The sequence below is a fragment of the Priapulus caudatus genome, unplaced genomic scaffold, assembly GCF_000485595.1.
Source record: "Priapulus caudatus unplaced genomic scaffold, Priapulus_caudatus-5.0.1 Scaffold7, whole genome shotgun sequence".
Lineage (NCBI taxonomy): Eukaryota > Metazoa > Priapulida > Priapulimorpha > Priapulimorphida > Priapulidae > Priapulus > Priapulus caudatus.
This window is the reverse complement of record NW_014577068.1, coordinates 395,489-418,953: the sequence shown is the minus strand read 5'-3', so window position 1 is coordinate 418,953 and position 23,465 is coordinate 395,489. Positions and strand designations below refer to the sequence as shown.

General features: G+C 45.4%; 3 protein-coding genes across 3 annotated transcripts in view; 1 reads left to right on the top strand and 2 right to left on the bottom strand.

The window, feature by feature from the left end:
- LOC106805892 (protein ARV1-like) overlaps nucleotides 1-7,023 on the bottom strand; it is a 14,577-nt gene extending 7,554 nt beyond the window's left edge. The window contains exon 1 of the mRNA XM_014807665.1: nucleotides 7,008-7,023. The gene's annotated coding sequence lies outside the window, so the exon portion shown is untranslated. The remainder of the gene's footprint in view (nucleotides 1-7,007) is intronic.
- On the top strand, nucleotides 695-6,859 carry LOC106805881 (histone acetyltransferase type B catalytic subunit-like). Its single transcript, XM_014807654.1, has 4 exons — nucleotides 695-911; nucleotides 3,108-3,240; nucleotides 3,643-3,741; nucleotides 4,668-6,859. The coding sequence occupies exons 1-4, from the start codon at nucleotides 708-710 to the stop codon at nucleotides 5,474-5,476; spliced, it is 1,245 nt and encodes a 414-aa protein (XP_014663140.1). The 5' UTR covers nucleotides 695-707; the 3' UTR covers nucleotides 5,477-6,859.
- Nucleotides 7,024-8,802: 1,779 nt separating the features above from the next.
- Nucleotides 8,803-23,465, bottom strand: part of LOC106805670 — a 57,591-nt gene continuing 42,928 nt past the window's right edge. The window contains exons 9-21 of the mRNA XM_014807363.1: nucleotides 21,795-22,472; nucleotides 18,514-18,759; nucleotides 18,061-18,213; nucleotides 17,612-17,952; nucleotides 16,887-17,073; nucleotides 14,528-15,321; nucleotides 13,075-13,983; nucleotides 12,684-12,817; nucleotides 11,867-12,044; nucleotides 11,360-11,581; nucleotides 10,021-10,106; nucleotides 9,381-9,517; nucleotides 8,803-9,289 (exon numbers count right to left, since the gene is read on the bottom strand). Coding sequence (XP_014662849.1) covers nucleotides 9,093-9,289; nucleotides 9,381-9,517; nucleotides 10,021-10,106; nucleotides 11,360-11,581; nucleotides 11,867-12,044; nucleotides 12,684-12,817; nucleotides 13,075-13,983; nucleotides 14,528-15,321; nucleotides 16,887-17,073; nucleotides 17,612-17,952; nucleotides 18,061-18,213; nucleotides 18,514-18,759; nucleotides 21,795-22,472 — 4,262 coding nt within the window. The 3' untranslated portion in view covers nucleotides 8,803-9,092. The remainder of the gene's footprint in view (nucleotides 9,290-9,380; nucleotides 9,518-10,020; nucleotides 10,107-11,359; nucleotides 11,582-11,866; nucleotides 12,045-12,683; nucleotides 12,818-13,074; nucleotides 13,984-14,527; nucleotides 15,322-16,886; nucleotides 17,074-17,611; nucleotides 17,953-18,060; nucleotides 18,214-18,513; nucleotides 18,760-21,794; nucleotides 22,473-23,465) is intronic.

Below are 23,465 nucleotides of genomic sequence, written 5' to 3'. Positions count from 1 at the left end.
GAGCTCCCTTAGGTCTTTGCCCCCCCCCCAATCCAAAACTGCTTCCGACGCGCCTGACCTCACTTACGAAAAGAAGACCGGCCAAATTAAACTGATCAACTGAATCGCAGTATTACAATTGAATTTGTCTTTATTTCAGTGAGGCGAATCAGTTTTTGTTTAAACTTTATTTTCTATTTTTTTGCCTTCTAAATCTTAGGGGGGGCGACTGCCCCCATCGCCCCCCCCTGGCAACGCCACTGGGCATGCGATGGGGTGGGATATATGGCATGCGATGGGCTAGATACAATAAATTGACGTCACGGTGATGAGCTAATTGCGCACTTTCCTACTAACTTTCAGGGCCGTATCTAGCGGGGAAAAGGGGACAGTTTCCCCTCATAAAAAATTAGATACACGCACGTACGTGCATGGTTTTGCCCTATGCAAAATGGGGTACCTGCCTACCGCCCTGTATACGTACCCTTACACGTACCGTCAATGCATACATAAGTATAATAACACATAATGCGTATAAATAAACACATAAATCTATACCCGTCATGGATTGAACTATATAATACGACCTAAAAGTGAGCGGAAAACGTCTTGCCGGTCGGAAAGTAGAGCTACCATCTACATTAGGAGGCCGGTGCGCAGCGATTTTATTCCTATGAATATGTTACCAAACACAATACCGATGAGCACTGTACATTCACGCGGGAAAAATGGCGGGACTCGCAGGAGGCGACGAAGTGAGTTTATCTCATGATAAGTTAAGAGAATACATATGTTCGGCAAACGATGCAGTGCATATCAAGTTAGTCTCGCAGGAGAGTGATTTGTCTAACGATGCTACAACATTTAAACCAGAAATGTCTCACCAAGTGTTTGGAGAGAGCGAGAGAATATTTGGATACAAAGATCTCAAGGTGAGTACCTACTGTAGCCTAGACTGTAGTCTTTAGGCCTATAGTCTGTACTGTAGTCTGTAGTCTAAAAAGTCTGTACTCAGAGTCAGTGTACGAAAAGTGTTTAAATTTGTATTGGTTGTGCAAGTTTTAAAGGCCTAGTGATATTAGAAATACAGCCAAACCTGCATAGCAAGACGGGGTCGTAGTTTCCAGGGGTGGCATTGGCAAGCTAGTGCCGAAGTGGCCCAGGCCCCAGACGAATTAATCAATTATTTATATAATACTATTACTATTGTTTAATAATAATATACATGAACAGAACAGTCTGAACAGTGTCAGTGAAGCTGAGAGGGTCTATGTCCCCTGGGTACGGTCCGGTATACCGGCATACCATCTGAACATTATGTTCGTGGGTACTGTGCGTAACTACTCTACTGATCGCCTAAATAAAAATGTACAGTGCTTCAGGACCCCAACACTGTGCTATCAAATTGTGTGCAAGTTGTATAAGTTAGCTAGGAAGAGGAGAGAGACAGGCTGGAACGTATAGCAGCTACCTAGCATAGGTATAGCAGTTCCTATAACCCTAACCCTAACCCTTGTTTACTTGAGATAACGCTGAAAATTAAAAACTGCCGGGCATTTAGGAAATCGAAGACCGTGCCCGGCTGCCGGGCATATAGCCACTCTGTAAAAGTTAATAGCCCCCGATCGAGGCTAGTGTACATTGAATGTCGATAGCATGAGGTGAACACATTAAAGATTGCTGCTGTGCAGTTGAGGCCCACTCGAGAAATGGCAATATAGTGGTACCTAGCCGCATTGAGTAGGTATAGCGGGTCTGCACAGTGCTTACAGCCCAGTATTTCCATCAGGGTAGTTTAAGCAGGGCCTGAGCTATAAACAGGTGGCTACTAACTTAGGTTTAACTGTATACTAATAATAGTACTGAGTATTCTTTGGCTTTTTCCCAGTTAGAGTCAGACTGCTAAAATCATTGCGTACAGGATTGGTCATGTTTAAAATTAAATCAATCGATCATGCAGTCATGTAAGGTTACCTGCCATATGCTTTGTTGTGGACTAATGGAGGCTACTGTTGTAGTCACTCTTGTGCACAAGCAGATATGGCTATTCACAGTTCAGTGATGGAAACCTACCTCAATAATTAGTAGCCATATGGGCCCCTAAAGTAGTAATTCTAGGGGTCCAGCTTATAGTGTGACCCAACGAAATTTATAGGGATACATTTCTCTAGGTTCTTCAGATATTTTCAGCTAAGGTAGGTTAAAATTACGCTTCATAAAAAGTTTTATGGTTCAATATTTATTAGAAATATTTTTAAAGAACGTTTTAAAACTGACGGCTATACCGTTGCTTACAACGACGGTGGCGCCACTGGCAGCGACACCACTGAAAAGTTGCGCAAAGCAACATTTCGGCTGCAGGCTACAGATCGAGGGTGTTTCTTGTTTAGTAATAAGCATATATTATAGTAAAAGTATAAGTATAGCAGAAGGATTGAAATATCTTATAAACGACATATAGTTTCAGTTATAATATGGATAAATTTGTCCTAAAATAAATATCGTTCGGTTAAATAGCATTTAGGTATAAATATAATTGGACTTTTGTGATTAGCCCTCGGTCTGTAACGTGCAAAATAAATTGGCAAATGCGCAACTTTTCAGGGTGGCAGCACGGTCGCGGGTGTCATGTCAGCGCCCAAAACTAACGATTTCGAAATTCAATGTTGTTTTATTTCAAACGTGAATGCGTAATTATAGATAATGATAGGTATGTGCTATTATTTATAAATCTACTATCATAATATTTTCTCAAATATTATGAGAAAACCTCTAGAGGAAAGTATCCCTTTAAGATTTGTTTTCTTGGTGGTTGTCACAAAAATTGTGCTCTACTATGCATCTAGGTACGTCTACATGTTCCTATGAGAAGTTTTAAGCATGGGTTGAATTAGTTTTCATTTTAGTGGTAAAAAATGTTTTAGTATGGTAATAATTATAGTAAGCAAATTTTAGTAGTGTAACCATGGCACTGAAACTAGTAATTATTTCACTGACTATGTAATTTATAGCTATGAAAACAAATCCTCACACTCAGGCGACTTTTCGATGAAATTCTAGTAGCCAACTCTATTTTTACTCGCCTTGAACGACTTGGCGACTGTTAATATTCATCACTGCTGTTTCAGATTGAGCTGTATTATAGCGCATGCAAGCTTATAACATACCTACACATGACTTACTCAGAAAAAGTAGATGCGAAACAGTTGGGTGTAGAGGCAGACAATGTGTTGAAAGCTATAGCACACCATCTTCCTCCAGGTAAGTCTGTAATTCTATTTAAATGTTAGACTGAAACTAGGCCTTTAGCTGTTGTGACGTCTCGCATACACCTATATATAATGGAAATTACAACTGCAGGTGTATCCCTAATTTTAACCCAAACCATAAACGATTATTCTTATTTTCACATTTTACACTGTAGCAGTCGTGCAAGATGTTTCAAATTTTTGATGATGCTTAGCCACTCTGTAAAGGTACCTGGCGAGTACAGTGATTTATTAGAACATTGCTACATAACACGATAAAAATTAGGATTCTGCTACATGCACTAATACATGGTGGTAAATGCTTGTCATGAGCTCATCAGTGCATTTGTGTGTTTTGATGTACGCGTAATGCTTAATTAATTTGTGAAAATTCCTGATGTCATTAATTTTTTAGGCTTTTGCCAAACCCAGGAAGATTTTGTAATGAAACTTCAAAAGGATGCAGGTTTTAAGCCATATGGACAGATGCTTAGCTCGTACAAGCTGGAGAGATGTATGTACACGTTCATGTCTGAATACAGTAAAACTTGCATAAGTCGACACTTGGGACCAGCATATTTGTGCCGACTTACAAAAATGATGACATACGCGTAAGTCGTCATTTTGTCGACTTATATGTAGGGCTCCCCTCCCAGGTGCCCATCACGCCTACGCAGTCATAAACATGCTCCACACACGACGTCCGTTTGCGCCACATACATAGCAGACATGAAACTATCGGGTCCGTACATCAATCAACACCGCTGCTGGCTATAACGCACTGATCTTACGCACTAGCGGCAAGCGCGGCACACGCTGGCTATCTGTAACACCTGCTGTTGATTACACGTTTGGACATTACAGGACATTTGCGGTGCACGTCTGCCAAATTTTCTTGGAACACTTGCTGAAAAAATACGGTAATTCCGCGAGGCTGTGCTCTGGAACGAACTGTAGTAAGTGCATATTTGCGACAGCCAGCTCGCACATCCCCTAGACCGTACACTGCGTGCGCCATCGGCATTTCTGAAGACGACTTACAGATGGGAAATTACTGTTGTTTGTTTTACATGCGACCTGTCTGAGGGGAACGACTTGTACATAATGACGACTTATAAATGATGACTTAGGCGGAGCTATTCCAATGGATTTATTATGAGAGAAAATCGGGACTTTGACTTCCATGACGACTTATGCGAATTGACGAGTTGGACGATGACGACTTATGCGAGTTTTACTGTATTCAAATTGAAATGTATTGTTGTTCCTATAAGTTCTTCATGATGGGTATCATGTATTCTTTAACTGTACGAATAAATCATATGTTGTAAATAATAAAAGCTGCTAAATATAGTTGTCGAATTTCTGCTATCTGCAGAAGAAAAAACCGTCTATTTCGTACAATCCTCTTTTAAAAACGACAAATTGTTTAACGTACAGGTGGCAAGCAGAAAACATTCGAGATGTACAAGTGTGATATCAGCTGCCCAGGCTTCAAGGAGTATCACGCACGACTTCAAACGTTCATCCTCTGGTACATTGACGCGGCATCCTTCATCGACATCGACGACGACCGCTGGCGATTCTACCTACTATTCGAAAGATACCAGCAGGACGGACGGCCGAGGCACGCCGTCGTCGGCTACATAACCGTGTACAACTACTACGCGTACCCGCAGCGGCTGCGACCGTGCGTCAGTCAGATGCTCGTGCTGCCTCCGCACCAGCAGCAGGGTCATGGCACGCGGCTGCTGCGCGCCGTCTATGCCGACCTCGCCTCGCGCGCCGACGTGCTCGACATCACCGTTGAGGACCCGTCCGAGGACTTCCAGCGCGTGCGCGACTACACCGACAGCAAGATCTGCGCGAAGCTCGACTGCTTCGCGCCGGAGAAGCTCCAGGGCGGCTGGTGCGAGGAGATGGCGAAGACCGTGCGTGAGAAGACGAGGATCAATCGCAAGCAGGCGCGTCGCGTCTACGAGATCCTGCGGCTGCGAACGACCAACGTGCACGACGCTGCCGACTATCGCGCGTATCGACTCGACGTGAAAAACCGTCTGAATAAGCCGTTCAGTCGAGACAAGATGTACGCGGAGAGGATGCAGAAGGCATTCTCTACGGAAGAGGTGGCTCAGGCTGTGGGTAATCTCAGCAATGCTGATCGACTAGAAAAACTGCAGAAGATGTATGAGGAGTTAGAGAAGGAATACAGACACACGATTGACAGATTGGACAGGGCACGACTGTAATTGGGTGCCAGGTAGCCCTGTAGTTTGTGCTATTTGTGTGTGGAAAGTCGGACGAAACTCATAAAAATATGTTGTCGAAACAAGTAGTTGCATCCAAGTTAAAAGCTTGCATGGAAGTTTCAATGTAATAGAAAGTTGTTAAAACAAACAAAAATTAGCGTCGTGTGAGGTAATTTTGGTAAACTCAAAATATGAAATTGGTATGATGTATGAAATAGTACATAAAAGTGACTGAAATTATTTAAAGGTTGATGCAGATTCTGTGATTACTTGTTTACATCTACTTTAATTGTGTGTGCATGCGTGCGTGTGCGTTCATGCATGTGTTTGTACGTGCGTGCTTAATCATTCAATTAATTGCTTAATTGAACTCTGATGGGGTAGTTTATTTCATTGATAAGAACGAAATAAACAAACTGAATCTCATTCATGGTTTATGACTCGGGGTTCCACTAGCTACACGTTAGAACTATTTCAGTTGTGTCTTATTGGGAAAACATAAGTTATCCTGCAGCATTCTTCCACACGAGCCTCTATAATAATGAAATATAGTGAGATTTCAGATAAGTAGAAGGGAAAACGTGGACGGTCTTTATTTAGCTGTAGTAGCTCAAGTAAAACAGTGAAGTTAACTTGACGCTCCATTTCTATAAGGGGAAGGTCCAGAAGATGAGCCCCTCACCAATTTTGTGATGGCAAAGTGGGTTTTTCCAGTAATATGTTGTGATAAGTTGCCGTAGTTGATATGGAATCAATGAAGTACTTCAAAATAGAAAATGTATACAGTCAAAATCCAGGTCAACTGATTAGTGTTATATGAAAGAAATCTGTGCGGATTGAGCTACCCTCAACTGTTTTCGAGTCACATTCACTTGACCTCTGCTCATATTTTCTGGATGCACTCACGTATGCGTATTATCAAGAGCGCATTAACGGGTTGGTATTATATGTGCGTATCATGAACACATTCATATCCAGTATAGATGTAGAACTATCAGGAGTGATTAATAATAGATCTATTATTATACACTCCTGGAACTATGTATATTATATGTTTATGCGTATATACGCAGTACAACGTGCGCGAAAAACTTTTGGAATATAGAAATCGTAGTATTCCTTCGATTCACGGGCAAATTAATGTTATGCGCACGCGCTCACGCACACGCAATACCCAAGTACAGGCACGCGCGCACGCGCGCAAGCGCAACACCCATACAGCCACACATAAGCGAACACACTATAATAGTTATGTTTTTGCCATAGAAATACTGTATACTGAGTCTAACTACTACTGTAGTATATTATTTCTATGGTTATTGCCATGAGCATACAATTGTATTATTCTGCAGTAAATAAAAGCAATTTGTTTGTATATATTCACTTCTGTTAGTATGATCTCTATGCACGCGTATTTTGCGGCTCGTTACTGTGGATTTCCACCAGAAAGCTACACGTTTTTGTACCCGCGATGTATGATGTGTGTAATAAGCGAGTGTGCTTGTGCATGTGCGTCCGTGCGCGCGTGCGTACGCGTGTGTACAGAATATGACGTCACGGGTGGAACCATGGGCGACGAGCTTCCTGTATATCACACTATCAACAAAATAACTCGTTATTAAATAAGTTCATTCGGTTGGTAGATAATAGATCTATCTTGGTTAATTTTTTTTTTTATTAACAAAATAATGTTACCATTTTTAGGCTGTGGACATGAACAAACATGTTTGACCCTATGCCAGAATAGAGAGAATCGGACGAAGGGGCCTTATAATTATTAAACAGACACTACAACAGATATTTTCATACGGAACTGTTAGTTGATATGTGCTATGTATATTTTACTTGGCATGTGCAAACGCATATTTAGCTGTTTCGCGTGGCACAACGCTTGCTCTCTATCATTTAATTAGAATGCGATAGTGCGGTAAATACCATCAAGATGTTTTGCCGACAAAGCAATGAAAAAATCTCATCTCCAATGTTAATTTCTTCCACGTGGGGGATTTTTTTTTCAAGAAATTATCGCTATTCCTTTTTTTTAGTTATTGTAGTGTTAGGGTGAGATCCACTGCGTTTTTCTATATCGGATCATATCGTTAATCTATATTGGATAATATTGCGCACAATCGCTCCCGCACGCGCACTCGTAAACGCGAACGCGAAAACACCTTTTGGTATAACCGCCAAAACGTTCCGACGCGAATGATATGTGTATATGCTTATGTTATACGCGTGCGTGTGCATGAGCCAATCTAAAAGGGAGGGGTCAGCTGGGATGAGATTTTGACTGAATTGCAATATTTAAATGATGACGTGACGTGACGTGATGACGTGAATAAAATCGATGCATTAATGCTGTTAGAATTCACTAATTACATTCTCCTAATTTAACGATGTATTGTATTCGAACCTCGATTTTACCACGACCCATCTAACCCCTGCATTTGCGTATAGTAAAATTTTCACGACATCGTGAAACAATTAAGGAATAGAATAAAACTCATTTACGCACATGCCTTCTCTTAAGACGTCAGTGTGAGACAGTTTAATTTGACCAACTTATTCTGACCAACAGTTCAGACAGTTCGCCATCACAATTCTGCCATGCAGACGAATAGACAACACTGGGGTTCCAATAAACACATCACTTCCTTCATAATCCACAACCTGTTGAGACTAGACAGTAATTGGCTTTGCAAAAGATAAATACCTTTTCCTAAAGATTTGACGAGCTTTTAAATGGCTTTGAGGGAGCCATAGTGCTTTCAACACTAAAGATTTAACTTTCTTCAAATTCATTACAAGCGACGGCTTTACTGACAAGCTAAAGCTTGACACTCCAGCACCTAAGTATTGAAGTAAATATGTTAACTTTAGACTAAACAGCTGTATATGCACAATATATTAATTACACACAGATCAGCATTCCAGCTCATATTGGACGTAACATATATTTACACATGAAAATACTGTGTATGTATGTTTTACATATTTTTGCACACAATTTTTATAAAAAGCAATTGGCATATATAGTTTAATAAATAATACCATACAAAACATAAGCTTAAACGGAAGCTAGCAATCGTATGTACATGATACAAGAAAGTTCTCTTAGACAGTGTATGTAAAATTTCACACTTCTGACAACCATTTTTTCTCGACAACCAATTCACGTGTTCTTACCACAAGAAAGTTAATTATCAAAGAAACACACATCTGCATTCTAATATAGCGATGTGCTCTCATAACACGTGTGCATCTTAGTGTTTAGCATGATCAGATATGCACGTGTGTTAGCAGATCATATGGGAGAAACCCCTGAATCTTAGAAGCTCTCATTCAGTTAATGTTCACAACCTGTCATACTGTATCTGCCCGACCTGTACTTTGCCACATAAATTAGATTATAATTGTTCATAGAACTTGCAGCTGCAGTAAACACTTGGCAGGCTGACGTATAAGATAACGAGATGGCTATAAGCAGGAAAATGCTAACTGCACTTGTTTTATTTGTATATATATCTACACACCAGCAGATGGCACTGGTGTTATATAGTTCAGCAATAGTGTGAAATAATTTCCCCTTTTCCACCTTAAATTTTTTTTAAACAGTTTAGAAGAATTCCTCGTCAGCAAATAGGTCTGGTTGTGAATCACCAGCTTGGACAGGGTCATCAAAGTTGAGGCTCGTCACAGACTTTTGAAGGTCATCCACCATGTCTCCACTGCGGTGCTTTGATCGCTGGGGTACAGACCTAGACATCTCTGTAGGAAGATGTAGCGCATCAGACTCAACATCTTTGTCAATTTCTGAAAACAAAAAAAAGCATATATGATACACAATGAAATGACAAAATCTCAAAATGAAAAGATGCATAAAAAGTACATGACAATTGTATACCTTCAAGGTTTCGCTCAACACGCTTCAGGCTGCGAAGAATGGCAGCCATGTTTTTCTGTGGATTTAAAGTGGCCAGTTCTGGCAGCTCATCTGTGTGTTGCGCATCATCACTACCTGTTGCCATCCCCATATGTTCCCTATAAAATTCATTGTACAATAAATTAACCTCAAGCAAAACATGGGTTCAAACCGAAAAACGCTGATGATTAACAAAGGAAGTACTATTAGTTAGCAATACTACTAATAAATACAAACACAAACACAGACGCATGCACACGCACTCTCACACTTGCTTGCACACACAGACACAGACGCACACGCGCACGCGCACGCGCACGCGCACGCACACGCACACACACACACATAGTTGCACCTGGATATACAGGTTCACTCAAATAAAATGCCAAGTGGTTGCACTGTATATCCGGGAGCTCGAGGAAAAGGCAAAGGCTGTCTTTCATAGACAGCTTGGTGCATATTCTACAGAGCTAACTGCTAGCACAGGTTTGATTCTGTATAATTTAAGTAAAAATATGTATTACAAGCAAAGTGATAACTGCATGAACAATGATATATCTATGAAAACGAACACGTGTAGAATTTACATCTCATGTTATGGAAATAATACTGCGTGGCTTACCGAACGCGATAGAGAGTGCGATCAGAGCTGTTGCCAAGTTTAAAGGCCAGCTGAAGGATGGTGGATAAGATCAAACTGTCGAATGTCTGAAACACAAAATAAAACCAAGAAAGCATAAATATCGCATAAAAACTAGCTTAAATGTGTATAAATGTCAACATATGAAAGATCAATAAAAAACCATGATCACATGTTAAATTTCTCTTTTTCTTATTTTTCATAACCAGTAGTAGTTATGACTCTTATCCTTATCTGCCCTTGTAGATGTAATTAATGTCCTAGCTGACAATAAGCAACCAACATGATCAACCCATATCATATACATATCAATGTCCGATTCCTATGCAGGGTTAATGTGAAGACAATGAATAACAATAAGCATTACAAAATATGGTCATCTTCTTTACATTTTTACATTGATCTGCACACTTAAACTACTACTAATCACTCCCATTTATTTTACACATTGTAATTATTCCCAAATCTTACGTTAACGGTTCCTCTGATTTCCATGATTACAACTTAACATTCATGTACTACAGCAAAAATAATCTGATACGAGTGTCCACTTCAATGCTGCAAATCTAGCAATGACTCGCAACTTCAAGCATACGATCAGTATGCGACTAATAATTACATCAGTACCAATCTGTGACATATATACGCCAAAACGAGTACAAAGCACATTTGTCTAGCATAACTGTTCATTATTTTTGCGTCCTCAACACAGGTATTGTGCAGCACTATGAATTGACTACACTCACAGCCACATGCCTATCAACTCATATGCATGTTAGTCGACTTAGTAGCTTGCTTACATTTATTAATAACCTTGACCTTCACTCTAAAACAGGAAGCTTTGTCAGGAAATAAATTCATGCTCAGCTATTCATTAAACCAATTAATAGTTGAAATTATCATATTATGATATAGCATCATCACTGTCACTAGCAGCAGCAGTAGTAGCAAGACCATTCGTATTATTAGTTAGGCCATACTACAAGGCAAATGTCTCACAGAAAGACTCAAATGGGAAGTTCATCTAGGCAACAGACATATCTAGGCATACAGATGAATGGCACAACACGCGTGGTAAATCACAGGCCACTGCTCGCATGCTGCAGACTACTCCGAACAAAACCATGCTGTGCGGCGGAACCATCCTTCTCTACATGACAATATGCTCATGCAACGAACTCCATGCGTGATCATTACAATCTCTCGTGCCTCACGGCCACGTGCAGGGCAACAGTGCACAGGCAGGGCAACAGTGCACAGGCAGGGCAACAGTGCACAGGCAGGGCAACAGTGCACAGGCAGGGTTCAGGTTGAAACGAACCTCCTTGCTTGCGCGGGACGGGCTCCACACGTCCTGCGCGTGCTCCGTGATCCGCCCAAGAACACATGATTGCGCAAACGGTGATCTGAAACCGACTGGCTGGGCCGTGACTATGTTGTGTGAGGCGGTGGCGCCGGCCGGAAGCGAGCTACTCATCGTGTGGCCCGAGAGCCGGGAATAAGCCGTCTTGTGCTGCGTACACAGGGGGTCGGAGCCGAGCCGCTAATCGTGAAAATACGGCAGTGCAACGGCCAGTGAATGCGAGTTCGTGAAACGTACAACCTAGCAACTTCATTCTTCTCACGACACTCAATCAATCGGCAATAAAATAATCGATAAGGAAATCAACACAGCGATCGAGAAATCAACGGTACGACGCGACGTGGGTGCATGATACGACATTTACAAATAAACGAGCACAAAACGAGACCACACATCCCAGCCGGACCCACCGACCGCGGCACGACTCTCGCCTCTCCTCGACGTCGCGCGCACGACAACACCTACCTGCTGCATCCCGCTCGACATGGAGCTGCTGTCGTCGGCGCGCTCGAGTCGTCGCCGCGACGATGCTCGCGAGGAGGCGCCACTGCTGGCGATGCTCAGGCTGTCCTCATCGTCCTCAGTGCTGAGACCGACGATGCTCACCTCGACGTCACTCTGCTCGTTCGATGATGACTGACGGCTGCGGGAGCAACGAGGGAAACGTCGACGAGTCAGCGGACATGTGCATGCACGCAGCATCACGCAGCAACCGTGCATAACTGTGATGTAGACTCCCCCACCCCGTTATCCATATCCCATTATTCCATATCCTGTGGTACATGTTGAGCAGCTATGTAGCAGTATGAGTCAGTTGTAGTAGTAGTAGTAGTAGTAGTAGTCACTGTCGCCGTCGCAGCAGTAGCAGCTGCTGCAGCAGCTGCAGCAGCAGCAGCAGCAGCAGCAGTAGCAGTAGCCGCCGCCGCAGCAGCAGCAGCAGCAGCAGCAGTAGCAGTAGCAGTAGCAGTAGCAGTAGCAGCAGTAGCAGTAGCAGTAGCAGCTGCTGCAGCAGCTGCAGCAGCAGCAGCAGCAGCAGCAGCAGCAGCAGCAGCAGCAGCAGCAGCAGCAACAGTAGTAGCAGTAGTAGTAGTCAAAAAGTAAGTGGATGAATGACCGAATCCCCGGCCTAAGCTTCGCTGGCCCCAGAACAAAAACGTCGAGGGAGTTAACAAAAGTCACCTCAAATAATAGAACGGCGCCATATACAGAGAATCACAAATATGAGATTCCTGTGTAAAACTGCGAATGCTACATGAAAATAGTAAGAAATTAGACGTATCACCTGAGATCACTAGACATCTGCTTCTTTTTCTCTCTGCCCTCAGCGGCTGCCCTCATCGGATCGTAACTTTTCCTTCTATTCCATGCCTTTAACTCTTTCTCCTTGGAGGCACCCTGGCTCACTGGCTTTTTCACCTGCATAATGCATGCACATTCCTGTGTCTTAATCGCCACTTCTATCAACAGACGCAGTCATTCACGAATAGATACATATGTGATTTGATATGAATTGTGAATGATATTGTTATTCAATAAATAACAAACTACAACAATCACGACGTAGCAGAAACGCACTGGATATCCTCGATTTACTGCTAATAAAGAATCGAAAAGTTTGAACGATGGCGAACGTAGCTTTGCGAAACCGATTTACGGCCCGCCTGCGCGCTCACCTGCTTCGTTTGCGAGGCGGCCTTGTGTCGGCTATCACTGGAGGCCGTGGGCCGGCTGAGGTGAGACGCCCTCAGGCTGAACCTCCCGCCGTCATTCCTCTGGAACGCTCCCCTGGCAGCCGCCGGCGCCGCGGAGGGAGCAGGAGTCGCCGTCGTCTTCCCGCCCGTCCGGCCGGACGAGGATCGCGCGCTTCCTGCCGACGTCGGCCGCGCCGTCGCCGCGACGACGAGATCCGCCGCGTCGGCGCTGTCGAGGCGCGCTCGGCGCAGCGCGAACGCGCGATTCGTCTTCATGCCCGTCTTCGCCGGTTTCGCCCTCGCCTCGGCGTGTCCGCCCGTCGTCGACGAGCGGTCGGACGCACCGCCGTCGCTCGCCGCGTCGCGCTCCCGCAGGTGCTCGAACGCCTTCTCGATGCTCGTGTTGTACGCGGCGCCGGCAGGGCGCGCAGAGGGCGCCGGCGTCACGTTGGGCGCGCCGCGCCGCGTCGTGCCCTTCGCGAGCGGCGCGCTCAGGCTGTCCGCGTCGGCGTCCTCGTTGCTGCGCCGCTTGCGCCGCTTCCCCACCGCGTCGTCCGACGACGACGACAGCCGTGCGAGGATCTCCTCGGTCTCGCGCTCGCCGAGCCGCTGCATCATGGCCGCCATCACGTCCTCGGTGTCCTTGAGGAAGGTCTTCGTCTCGAGGCTGTCCGTGCGCGCGAGCGAGGCGGACGCTGCCTCGGTGTTCGTCGGCGTCCGCCGGCCGGCCTCCGCCTCGTCGTCTCCGGCCTCGGGCGTCTCGCTGCCGTCTCGCTCCTCCGTCGGCGTGGCGAGCTCGCCGCTCGAGCCGTCGAGACCTCGCCGAGACGCCCACTGATTCACCCACTTGGGAGCGCTGTCGGGTTCGTCTCTCGGGGGAATCACAAACGTCTGCCGGGAAAGAGAAGCGGACGCTGTAGAGAACGACAGGACAACTCGACGATCAAAGACCTCACCGGTGTTAAAAGTGCGCAGAACTGTTTGCAGACACACTGCCGGTTACTGATTACCACATGAAGCTGTTCTAAAACTGCCACGATAAGCATAAACAAGTATTGTAATGTGATGAATGAAGTCTGCGAAAAGTAAACAAATCGGCACCACCGTTTCGTTCAAAATTTACTTGAGCATGCACAAGCACACTGCATCAGTGTCTAGTCTAGTCTAGGATAGGATAGGATAGTAGTTTTGTACAACGACCAAACGTTTAAAACGACCTGACGTTTAAAAAACGTTATTAATAACAGTTAATATATTTTATAATTTATTATTATTACAATTATATAATTAATGATAACTGTTAAGACCAAATTTCGTATTTATTTGTACCGAAGTCCTAGTTGTAATAGAGTCACACAATGACCTTGCTAGCGTGCCTCGGACTGACCATACGTCGTGTTTTAGTTAACAATACTTTACGATAAAAACTCCCCACCTTTTCCTTTAACGATTCACTTCCTGAGTCGGCGGGTTTCTTCGTGTCTCTCTCCATCGACTTCTCCCTCTTCTCGTTGTCGGCCTTCTCGATGCCCGCGGGATTGCCGGCGTTGCCATCGAGCGAGTCCGCCTCGTCGTCGCTGCTTATCACAGGTCGCTCGAGCCCCTCCGGTGGCGCCATCACGCCGAACACGTCGTCGATGTTCTTGCGGGCGGCGTCGAGCGCGTTCGCGTGGCCGTTGCTCGCGTCGATCACGTACGTGTGGATCGACTCCGTGTCGGCATCGCGCGGCGGCGGCGACGTCGGCGTGCGCTCGGGTGACGGTGGCGCCCCCGCGCCGCCGCCCGGCGGCGACATCTTCAGCCCAAAGACGGCCTCGATGCACTTACGCGCCGACTCCTCCTCAGCGCTCGGCTCTATCACGTAGGTGCCGGCCTCACTGTGCAGGTCCTCGAGGCCGTCGGGCGAGTCCTGCGGCAGCGCCCTCTGGGGGGAGAGCATCGAGCACTGGGCCGTCGCGCGCGACTCGGGCTGCAGTTGAAATTCGTGCTTCGAGCCGGCGTGGCGAGTGGCGCCACCTGCCGGGGCGCTTCCCAACCTCCTCTCGCCCGCAAACATCTTGTTCAGCAGGTAGGACTTGGTCGACTTCAGTTCGGGCGCGGTGGTGGTGGCGCCCCCTGCCGGCGGTGCCTTTTTCGCGGGCGGCTCGGGTTTTGCCGGCGCGGTGGTCACCGCTGCTTTTCTGCTCTTGTAGTTGGCCAGCTGCTGCTCCAGCGTCTTGTGCTTTTGCACTGTCGACAAAACAAACGCGTGTTGATCACATCCATTAATTACCAATGCTAATAATGCTTATAATAATACTAATGCTGCCTAATGGGGTTAGCCGCTAGAAACAGTTGCCGCTGGAGGGCAGCACATCTGTAGAGGTGCAAGATTATCCGCATACCCGGATGCACACCTGGGATACACTAATGGCGACATATGACAAACTTACCGTACACGCTCTAAAAGTAAACTTTATGAAAGAGGAGCGTCGACAAGAGGTCGCAAAGAAGATTTGATACAAAGGTAAGAAAAGTATGTTCCACGAAATACGTTGGGTTATGAGTGATAATGCACAATTTTGGCCAGAATCGGCGTGTGAAATCTCGGCAGATAAACGCTTTTAGAAGCGGCTTGTAAACACTGTCTTGGAACGCATTTTCCTACTGTATTATAGATGGAGGTTAAGAATTTCCTTCGCATTATTTGCTTAGTGTTAATAGTTATAGTGCTAATATCACACATACTTGTTCTCACTCATCCACAAATAGTGGTGATTAAACTGCTAATATCATCAAATAATTAAAATATTGTGTTCTATGATGAATATAGCAACAGCAGGCAGTCGATTTTGTATGGCATACTCGGCTTGCATGATTTGTAAACATTGATGTCTTTGTGCACAAAGCTTACAAGGTTAATTGTGGGTGGGACTTTACATACAGGGCTTTAGCTTCCTGGTCTGTGTAGCACACATACGGTTTACAGATTTTGATGTGCAGAGTAACAGAGTACGAGGAACCTTAGTGCTTTGCTTAGGTTTAGTTTCCTGTAGCACACACACAGTTTACAGATTTTGATGTGCAGAGTAACACAGTATGAGGAACCTTGCGTGCTCTGCTCAGTTTTAGCTTCATGTAGCACACACACAGTTTACAGATTTTCATGTATAGAGAGTAACACAGTATGAGGGACCTTACGTGCTCTGCTCAGTTTTAGCTTCCTGTAGCACACACACAGTTTACAGATTTTGATGTATAGAGAGTAACACAGTATGAGGGACCTTACGTGCTCTGCTCAGTTTTAGCTTCCTGTAGCACACACACGGTTTACAGATTTTGATGTATAAGAGGGTAACACAGTACGAGGGACCTTACGTGCTCTGTGTGCTACAGGAAACTAAACCTAAGCAAAGCACTAAGGTCTCTCGCACTCTGTTACTCTGCACATCAAAATCTGTAAACTGTGTGTGCTACAGGAAGCTAAAACTGAGCAGAGCACGTAAGGTCCCTCATACTGTGTTACTCTCTTATACATCAAAATCTGTAAACTGTGTGTGTGCTACAGGAAGCTAAAACTGAGCACACAGTTTACAGATTTTGATGTGTAAGAGAGTAACACAGTATAAGGGACCTTATGTGCTTTGCTTAGGTTTAGTTTCCTGTAGCACACACACAGTTTACAGATTTTGATGTATAGAGAGTAACACAGTATGAGGGACCTTACGTGCTCTGCTCAGTTTTAGCTTCCTGTAGCACACACAGAGTTTACAGATTTTGACGTATAGAGAGTAACACAGTATGAGGGACCTTACGTGCTCTGCTTAGTTTCAGCTTCCTCGTCTGCGGTGCGTCGCTCTTCGTGCTGTAGTCCTCCTCCTGGTCGCTGGCCGATAGCTGATTGTCGGACAGGTAGCCGGTCTCCTGCGGCGTGTGCTTGGGGCTTCCCCTCGGCCCCATCGACATACGCGACTTCTGACCTCTCACGAACGCCGGCTTCTGCTGAACAAGTCAAACGAGACAATGACGAGGACTGCACAAGGCTTCAACAAGTTTCCAGAGATTCAGAGGAGAGCCGATAAGAACATCATGACGCAAACATCGATCACTGGCAAGTGTCTCATTTACGAACATTCATTCATTGTAAAAATTATTGTACGAATCAATTTTATTGTATAAAATTTATTGCAGCTAATAACGGGTAAAATTATTACGGCAGGCATTTATCTGGTACACTAGATCATCATTAGGTTGGTATAGGTAGTAGGTAACAGGCAACGTTACCAGTAGGTAGGTATTAAATGGGGGTGATGACGTCGGCGTGGCACAGAGAGGCGACGTTACCTCGAAGCTCGTCCCGCATGCAAGATTCTTACTTACATTGTAAGATTATCATTACTTACTTATTGTAATTAAATATTATTTATTGCAGCTAATAATGGGTGAAACTATTACGGCAGGCAATTATCTGGTACTCTAAGACCAGGTTATCATTAGGTTGGTATTTAACGGGATGATGACGTCGCCGTGGCAACATTACCTCGGAGCTCGTCGCGCACGCCAGATTCTTCAGCGAGTCGACGCTCTTCGACGACGGCGGACCCGCGCCACCGCCGCTGCTGCCCCGCTTCTCGAGGATCTTCTCGAAGCGGTGCATGCTCTCCGAGACGGCGCTCTTCTTCGCGTCGGAGTTGTCGAACTCGATCGTGAAGGCGGCGCTGCGGCGCTGTCCGCCGCGCTGCAGCACGGTGATGCCACCCTCGTTCGTCAGATTCACCTCGCACGGCAGCGCCTCGACGGCAGCGGCGGGCGATAGCGCGCGTGCGGTGCCCGGCCCCGGGCCGGTGTCCTTCTGCGGAGGCGTGCTGCCAGTGACTCCGACTGCAAGCGTTCACGATCGATTATACGCGATTAGAGCAGTGGCATTTGAGATGATAATATATGATGCGGGCCCTCTTATCCATGAATATCGTAATTATGATTCCTTACCTTTTTGAGAAGGTGAGTCATGTGGTGAATTCTGATGACCATTTTGCTTGTGTAGCATTGACCCTTGCAGCAGCTCTTGGGAGAAAGGTGGGGATGTCAGACTATGACCATCAGACTGGTCTAGGGGTAGACTGGTAGGCCTTTCTGGTTTCTCTGCAGATTTCAAACAATGAAATTTTAAGTGTGAAATATTGTCGATTTTCATTGCAAAAAAATATGAAAACTAAACAGAACAATAGTAACAGCAAAAGTAACAGGAACAAATATACGACCGAGTACAATATAAGAGGGGGGAGAGGAATACGTGGAGGGTAAATGTAGCAATGAAGAAGAGAAACAACATATGGCAAGGAAGAAAAAAAAGAGACCAAAAGAAAACCCCTTATTATACAAACAAATACGAATGTTTTTGGGAGGTCACAGAAATACGATCACATTCATACGAACATTTACCTGGAGAACCTGAAAAGCTGACGGGATTCACAATAGGTGAAGATGTCCGAACGCAAACGACGTCAGTGACCTTGGTAGGTGAAACCGTTACTCTGGGGCTGCCCGGCCCACTATGTGGGGATCCTAGGGGCGAGGTCTGAGCACCCTTCTCATCCCCTTCTCCCCACCATGCAGGCTGACCATACAAGGGCGTCCCCCGAGGTTTAGAGCTGGTCTCCGGTGGGCGGCGTGGCATGCTGCTGCCCTCTGTGTCAGAACAAAGTAAACGAATTAGCGACAGACTTGAAACACAGCGTCGGGAAAAAATGCCAAAAATGCCTTGCGTGTACAGCGACGCCTTGGTATCACATCACATACAGCATACATGTTTTTAGTGCGAGTCTGCAGCATGCTGGATACAGTGTATATTTGGATAGCCATGCACATCACTTCACCCAGCTAGGGCGTAGCGACTGCATGTAGACTACTCACACGATTACATGCCAGTCACATCAATGGTTAACCTTCTCGTCAAATTTCCTAAAAGAGTTTAGAGCAACAGAGTGTTGCAAGGAAGAGAGACAACTGAAGCAATATAATTATGCTAAACAACTCTTAGACACCGGTGATTTGTTTATTATGCGATAACACGGATAGCTAAAGTATAGAGACAGCTCTCCTGATGTAGATTCAGATATCAGAAGCCTGACTGCTCCTAAGAAACCATTCCTTAAACCTCTTCTACACACGGAATCCTCCAATGAATAACATGGGCTTTAGGCAAAGCCACACGGACACTTCCCCCTGTGCTTGTGTTCTGCAAGCTGACATGGAGTCTAAACACCATGTGGCGCATGTTGCGTTCATGGCACCGGCATACAGACTGGCGTTGTACACATGTGGTGCCTGATAATTGCGCACTCATGCTGAGCTGAGATGCTGGGGGGATACACACACGTGTGTCACCACCAGCAGCAGTGCACGCACACACTCCTCCACCTCATCCACTGGATTCGCATTAAAAATGGCATCCTTACAGTTACAGACCCCGTTGCTTTTCTCATTACCAGAAAAAGCAGTAACTACACTTGGATTACATCATGATGTTTCATTTTCGCCTGTAAAACTAGGACGTGTGACATGCTTATAACCCATGTAGAACTGCTAAGTTGTAGCTACTAACGTATACAGAGCTTTGCATGTAAAGCTTTCCCGGTAGAAAGACAGAACATTAACTGACTGTGTACAGAACGTGAGACTGTGGAGATGGGTGGAAATGGGAAACTTGGATAGTTTGTGACATCCTAGCAGCATATGATGGTTATTCGCACGTTACTGTTGACTGCACTACATCAACATCTCACCTTTGTTGGTTTGGAAACAGCAGTGAATTCCATAACGCTCTGCTCACTTCCGCAATTCTATGCACTAATAAACCTGAACAGTTGCTTTCTCATTATAATTGAGATGTCAAGTGTATAAGTAGGCACACGCACAGCGTCCAACTCGTGGCGACTACTGATTCAAGTCTGACCTACGGTCATCCGTAAACGGAGTTTGCCAAACACATGCCAGTACAAAATTGCACAAGTTTTCCACAAAAGATGGCTGTATATATGGTTTCAGCGCTGGCGTCTTTTAATAGTTTAATTCACAACACGAAGCAAAATACACTCGCCCAACTTGCCATACGACGGCTATGGCTACAAGTACAACAGACAAACTACGGAATGGCCGAGAAGAAGAGGAAATGCGATCTTGAGACAATAACTTCTTCTCTCTCGTTTACTTCAAAACTCTCGTGCGCTAGGAACACGTTCCAGAACTCTACATGTAATTGCACAGGCGCGTGACACGTAAAACCACGCACTACAGGCTCCTTCGAAAACTTCACAGCACTTCATCATCACAGTACATCCAAGTAAACGACAGACTGTGGTCCGAGGAACAACACAGCCTGATCTAGAACCGCAGAACGACAACCGATCAAAGGTTATTTTGGCTTGTCGTCTCAAAACACGAGCATGATAGGCGCAGTTAGACTTCACAGAGAACATGCAGGCTAGCATCTGGATTGGGGATGCTGTAGAGTGCCAGCTCTGGTATGCACGGGCATAAGAATTCCTAGGCAGAGGTGGGGGGTATGGTGGCAATTGAAAACGTATTGAAAGTGTGAACCTACTAAGACATTATAGGCATAAAATGACACACCGGAATGTTGAATACTGCCATTAGGACTACCACAGATTTCAAGAAAATAGCAAAAAAGGGAATTTAATATTACATGTGCTCTGTCCTTTGCAACCCCCTACCTACAATCTAAAGTATTCCAATTGCCAAATGCCAGCAATAGTAAGCGCAGCAGCTAGTAACTGTAGTGGTTGATGGGAAATTCCTTTGATAATTTTTGCAAGAACAACTGTACCATGAAGTAAAAGATAAAACAAATTGGGTGCCAGTTAAAAAAATCTTGGAAAATTAACAGCTATTTAAACCGTCTCAGGTTTAAAAAACACTATACCATCTCGTGAGTTATTTTTAGTGATGGATTAATGGCATATTAACAGCAACATTACCAAAATATCAAAGCAGAATCATAAAGAGAAATTAAATGCGAATTTGGGGGTACCTAAACCTACGGTTAGAACTGTTGATACATTAGGCTGGGTGATAACCAAAATATGAAAACACACGAAAAATAAAGTATTGCTCGCAAGAAACGTGTACTCAAGTTCCCTTTGTAAACACGAAGAAGTAAAAATATTTTCTCTGTATTCTTCAACAAACGTGGCAAACATATGAGCTGCTCACTACATCTGTTTCAAAAACTGGTGATTTTGCAGTTAGCACTGGTATTAGTTGTGAAGGTCATACGGTGTATCAAATTTTTTCAGGGTTTCAAATAGATCAAGATTTGTAAAATGTCCTAAATCAGTTAGAACGGAAAAGCAGGTCAACTGTGGGATAGAAAATTCAATACTCAGCCATTCACACCACACACACTGCAGTCATAAACGAATTAAGACTGAAGGAAGCTTGCTGACCTCTAGGAGACGTTTGTTTAACTACAGCAGTAGCATGCAGTCGGCAAGATAAACAAAGTTGGTGACACCATGCAGTGGCGGATGCAGGGGGCACAGGGGGCGGTCGCCCCCCCCCCTAGAATTTTCAGGGCAAGGGTATTTTAGTCTAACCTCAGGCGCTTCGTGCCCTTGAGCTCGCACGATTTGCCCCCCCCCTCTAGAATTCACTTCTGGATCCACTGCCCCCACTGCCATGCAACTGGGAAGTCATTAACTCACCGCTATCGCTTTTCCCGCCAGGGGACAGCACGGGTGTCAGCGATCCCTGCGTCGTCGCATCCTGCAGCGGAGACGAGGACGATCGAACCATGGAACTAAAGTCCGCGCTGACCTCCTTCGTCGGCACCGTGTCGCTACGTTCGACCTCCTCCTTCCTCTCGACGTTCCTGACCTCCGCAGGCAACGAGAGGAACGCCTCCGATGCTGCACCGGCGCACTCTATCGAGCGCGAGCGTCCGGCCGAGCTGGGCCGCGAGCTCGGCTCCGGACTCGGGGCGTAGCCACTGTCATGGCGGCTGGCGGCGTCGCCGCTCTGGTACGCGGCGTGCTCAGACCAGTCAGCGGCGCGGGGGTCGCCGCGTGGGTCGCCCCGTGGATCGCCGCGTGGGTCGCCCCGTGGGTCGCCCCGTGGGTCGCCCCGTGGGTCGCCGCGCTCGTACAGCGGGCGGTGGCCCCCGCAGCAGCCGTGCGACGAGTCGTGGTGGTGGCGGCACGCGTCCCAGCCGTGCAGCAGGTGCGCAGGCGGCGCGTGGTACCTGCTGTACGGCGGCGGTGGCCCAGGGGGCGCCACCGACTTCACATCATCCTTGGGCGGTTCGGAGCCGTCCATGGCGGTGGGCGGCTGTGACGGTGGTGGGCTGTCCTTGTGCACTGCCGGCCCGCCTCCGTAATAGTAACCTGTAAGCACAGCATTGCTTGGATTAATTCTAGTTATCTAGAGTTAAGAAATCTATTTATATTTATAACATAGCCTACTAAAGCAAATTTGTTCCCTGCAATGGAAGAAATGTACACCAGGTTCCTTAGAACATGATCAATGGACAGTAATTCCCAAATTCTCAATGACACCAGGTAAATGTACACAAATGGATATGTGGTACTCAATTTGGATATGTGGTGGTTAACTATCCTGAATAGTTGGCACTGTAAAAGCGTGTGAGCAACTGCTGCCCCAACTAAGAAACTTGCATGAGTCAGAAGGCACAGTTCCGCCAATGGCCATTACCAAAGCTGTGCCAATCACATTCAGCTACACGCTGCATGCCAGGCCTTCTGTTAACATTGATTAAGCTACTACACTTGGCACAGCTCGTCCATGCAGAAATGTGTCGCAGGATCTCACATGCACTTTGATAACGAATGTTACCAGAGGAAGATCAATATCCTCAAGGAGAAATTTCATACATAATAGCTAGTGATGCATCACATCCACAACATCATTGGTGAACGTGAAGGCAGAGAATGTATAACATCCAGAACATCACAGAAAGTATATTGCGTAGTATTTATTATATTCAGGGACACATACATATCCAACCTGAACCCCATTAAATTGTAAGAATCTTTAAACAATGCATAATACAATGAACCCATGTACAACCCAATATTATGATAATACTAAACAGTGAATTCATGAATTCATAAATTCATTAAAGAGGGCAGCACCTGCTTACATATCAACGAGAACGTTTCCTAAGGGAACAGTGAGCAGCTAGGAGAATTTCACAGGTTGAATGCAACTGCATTCATATACAATTAGTTGTTATTGCTCTAAATCGTTGATTCCAAACATAAAGGATGCATTCACTGGCACTGAGCATCTATTCCTCCATTGCAGTTACAGATGAATGCATCTAGAATACACATTGCTTGCAATGTTCCGAATGCAAA

Bases quoted from the DNA above. Each gene is read 5' to 3' on its own strand.
- LOC106805881 (XM_014807654.1), top strand. From the start codon at position 708: ATGGCGGGACTCGCAGGAGGCGACGAAGTGAGTTTATCTCATGATAAG. The intron at 3,241-3,642 runs GTAAGTCTGTAA...TTAATTTTTTAG, and splicing joins AGCACACCATCTTCCTCCAG to GCTTTTGCCAAACCCAGGAA. The intron at 3,742-4,667 runs GTATGTACACGT...TTTAACGTACAG, and splicing joins CTCGTACAAGCTGGAGAGAT to GTGGCAAGCAGAAAACATTC.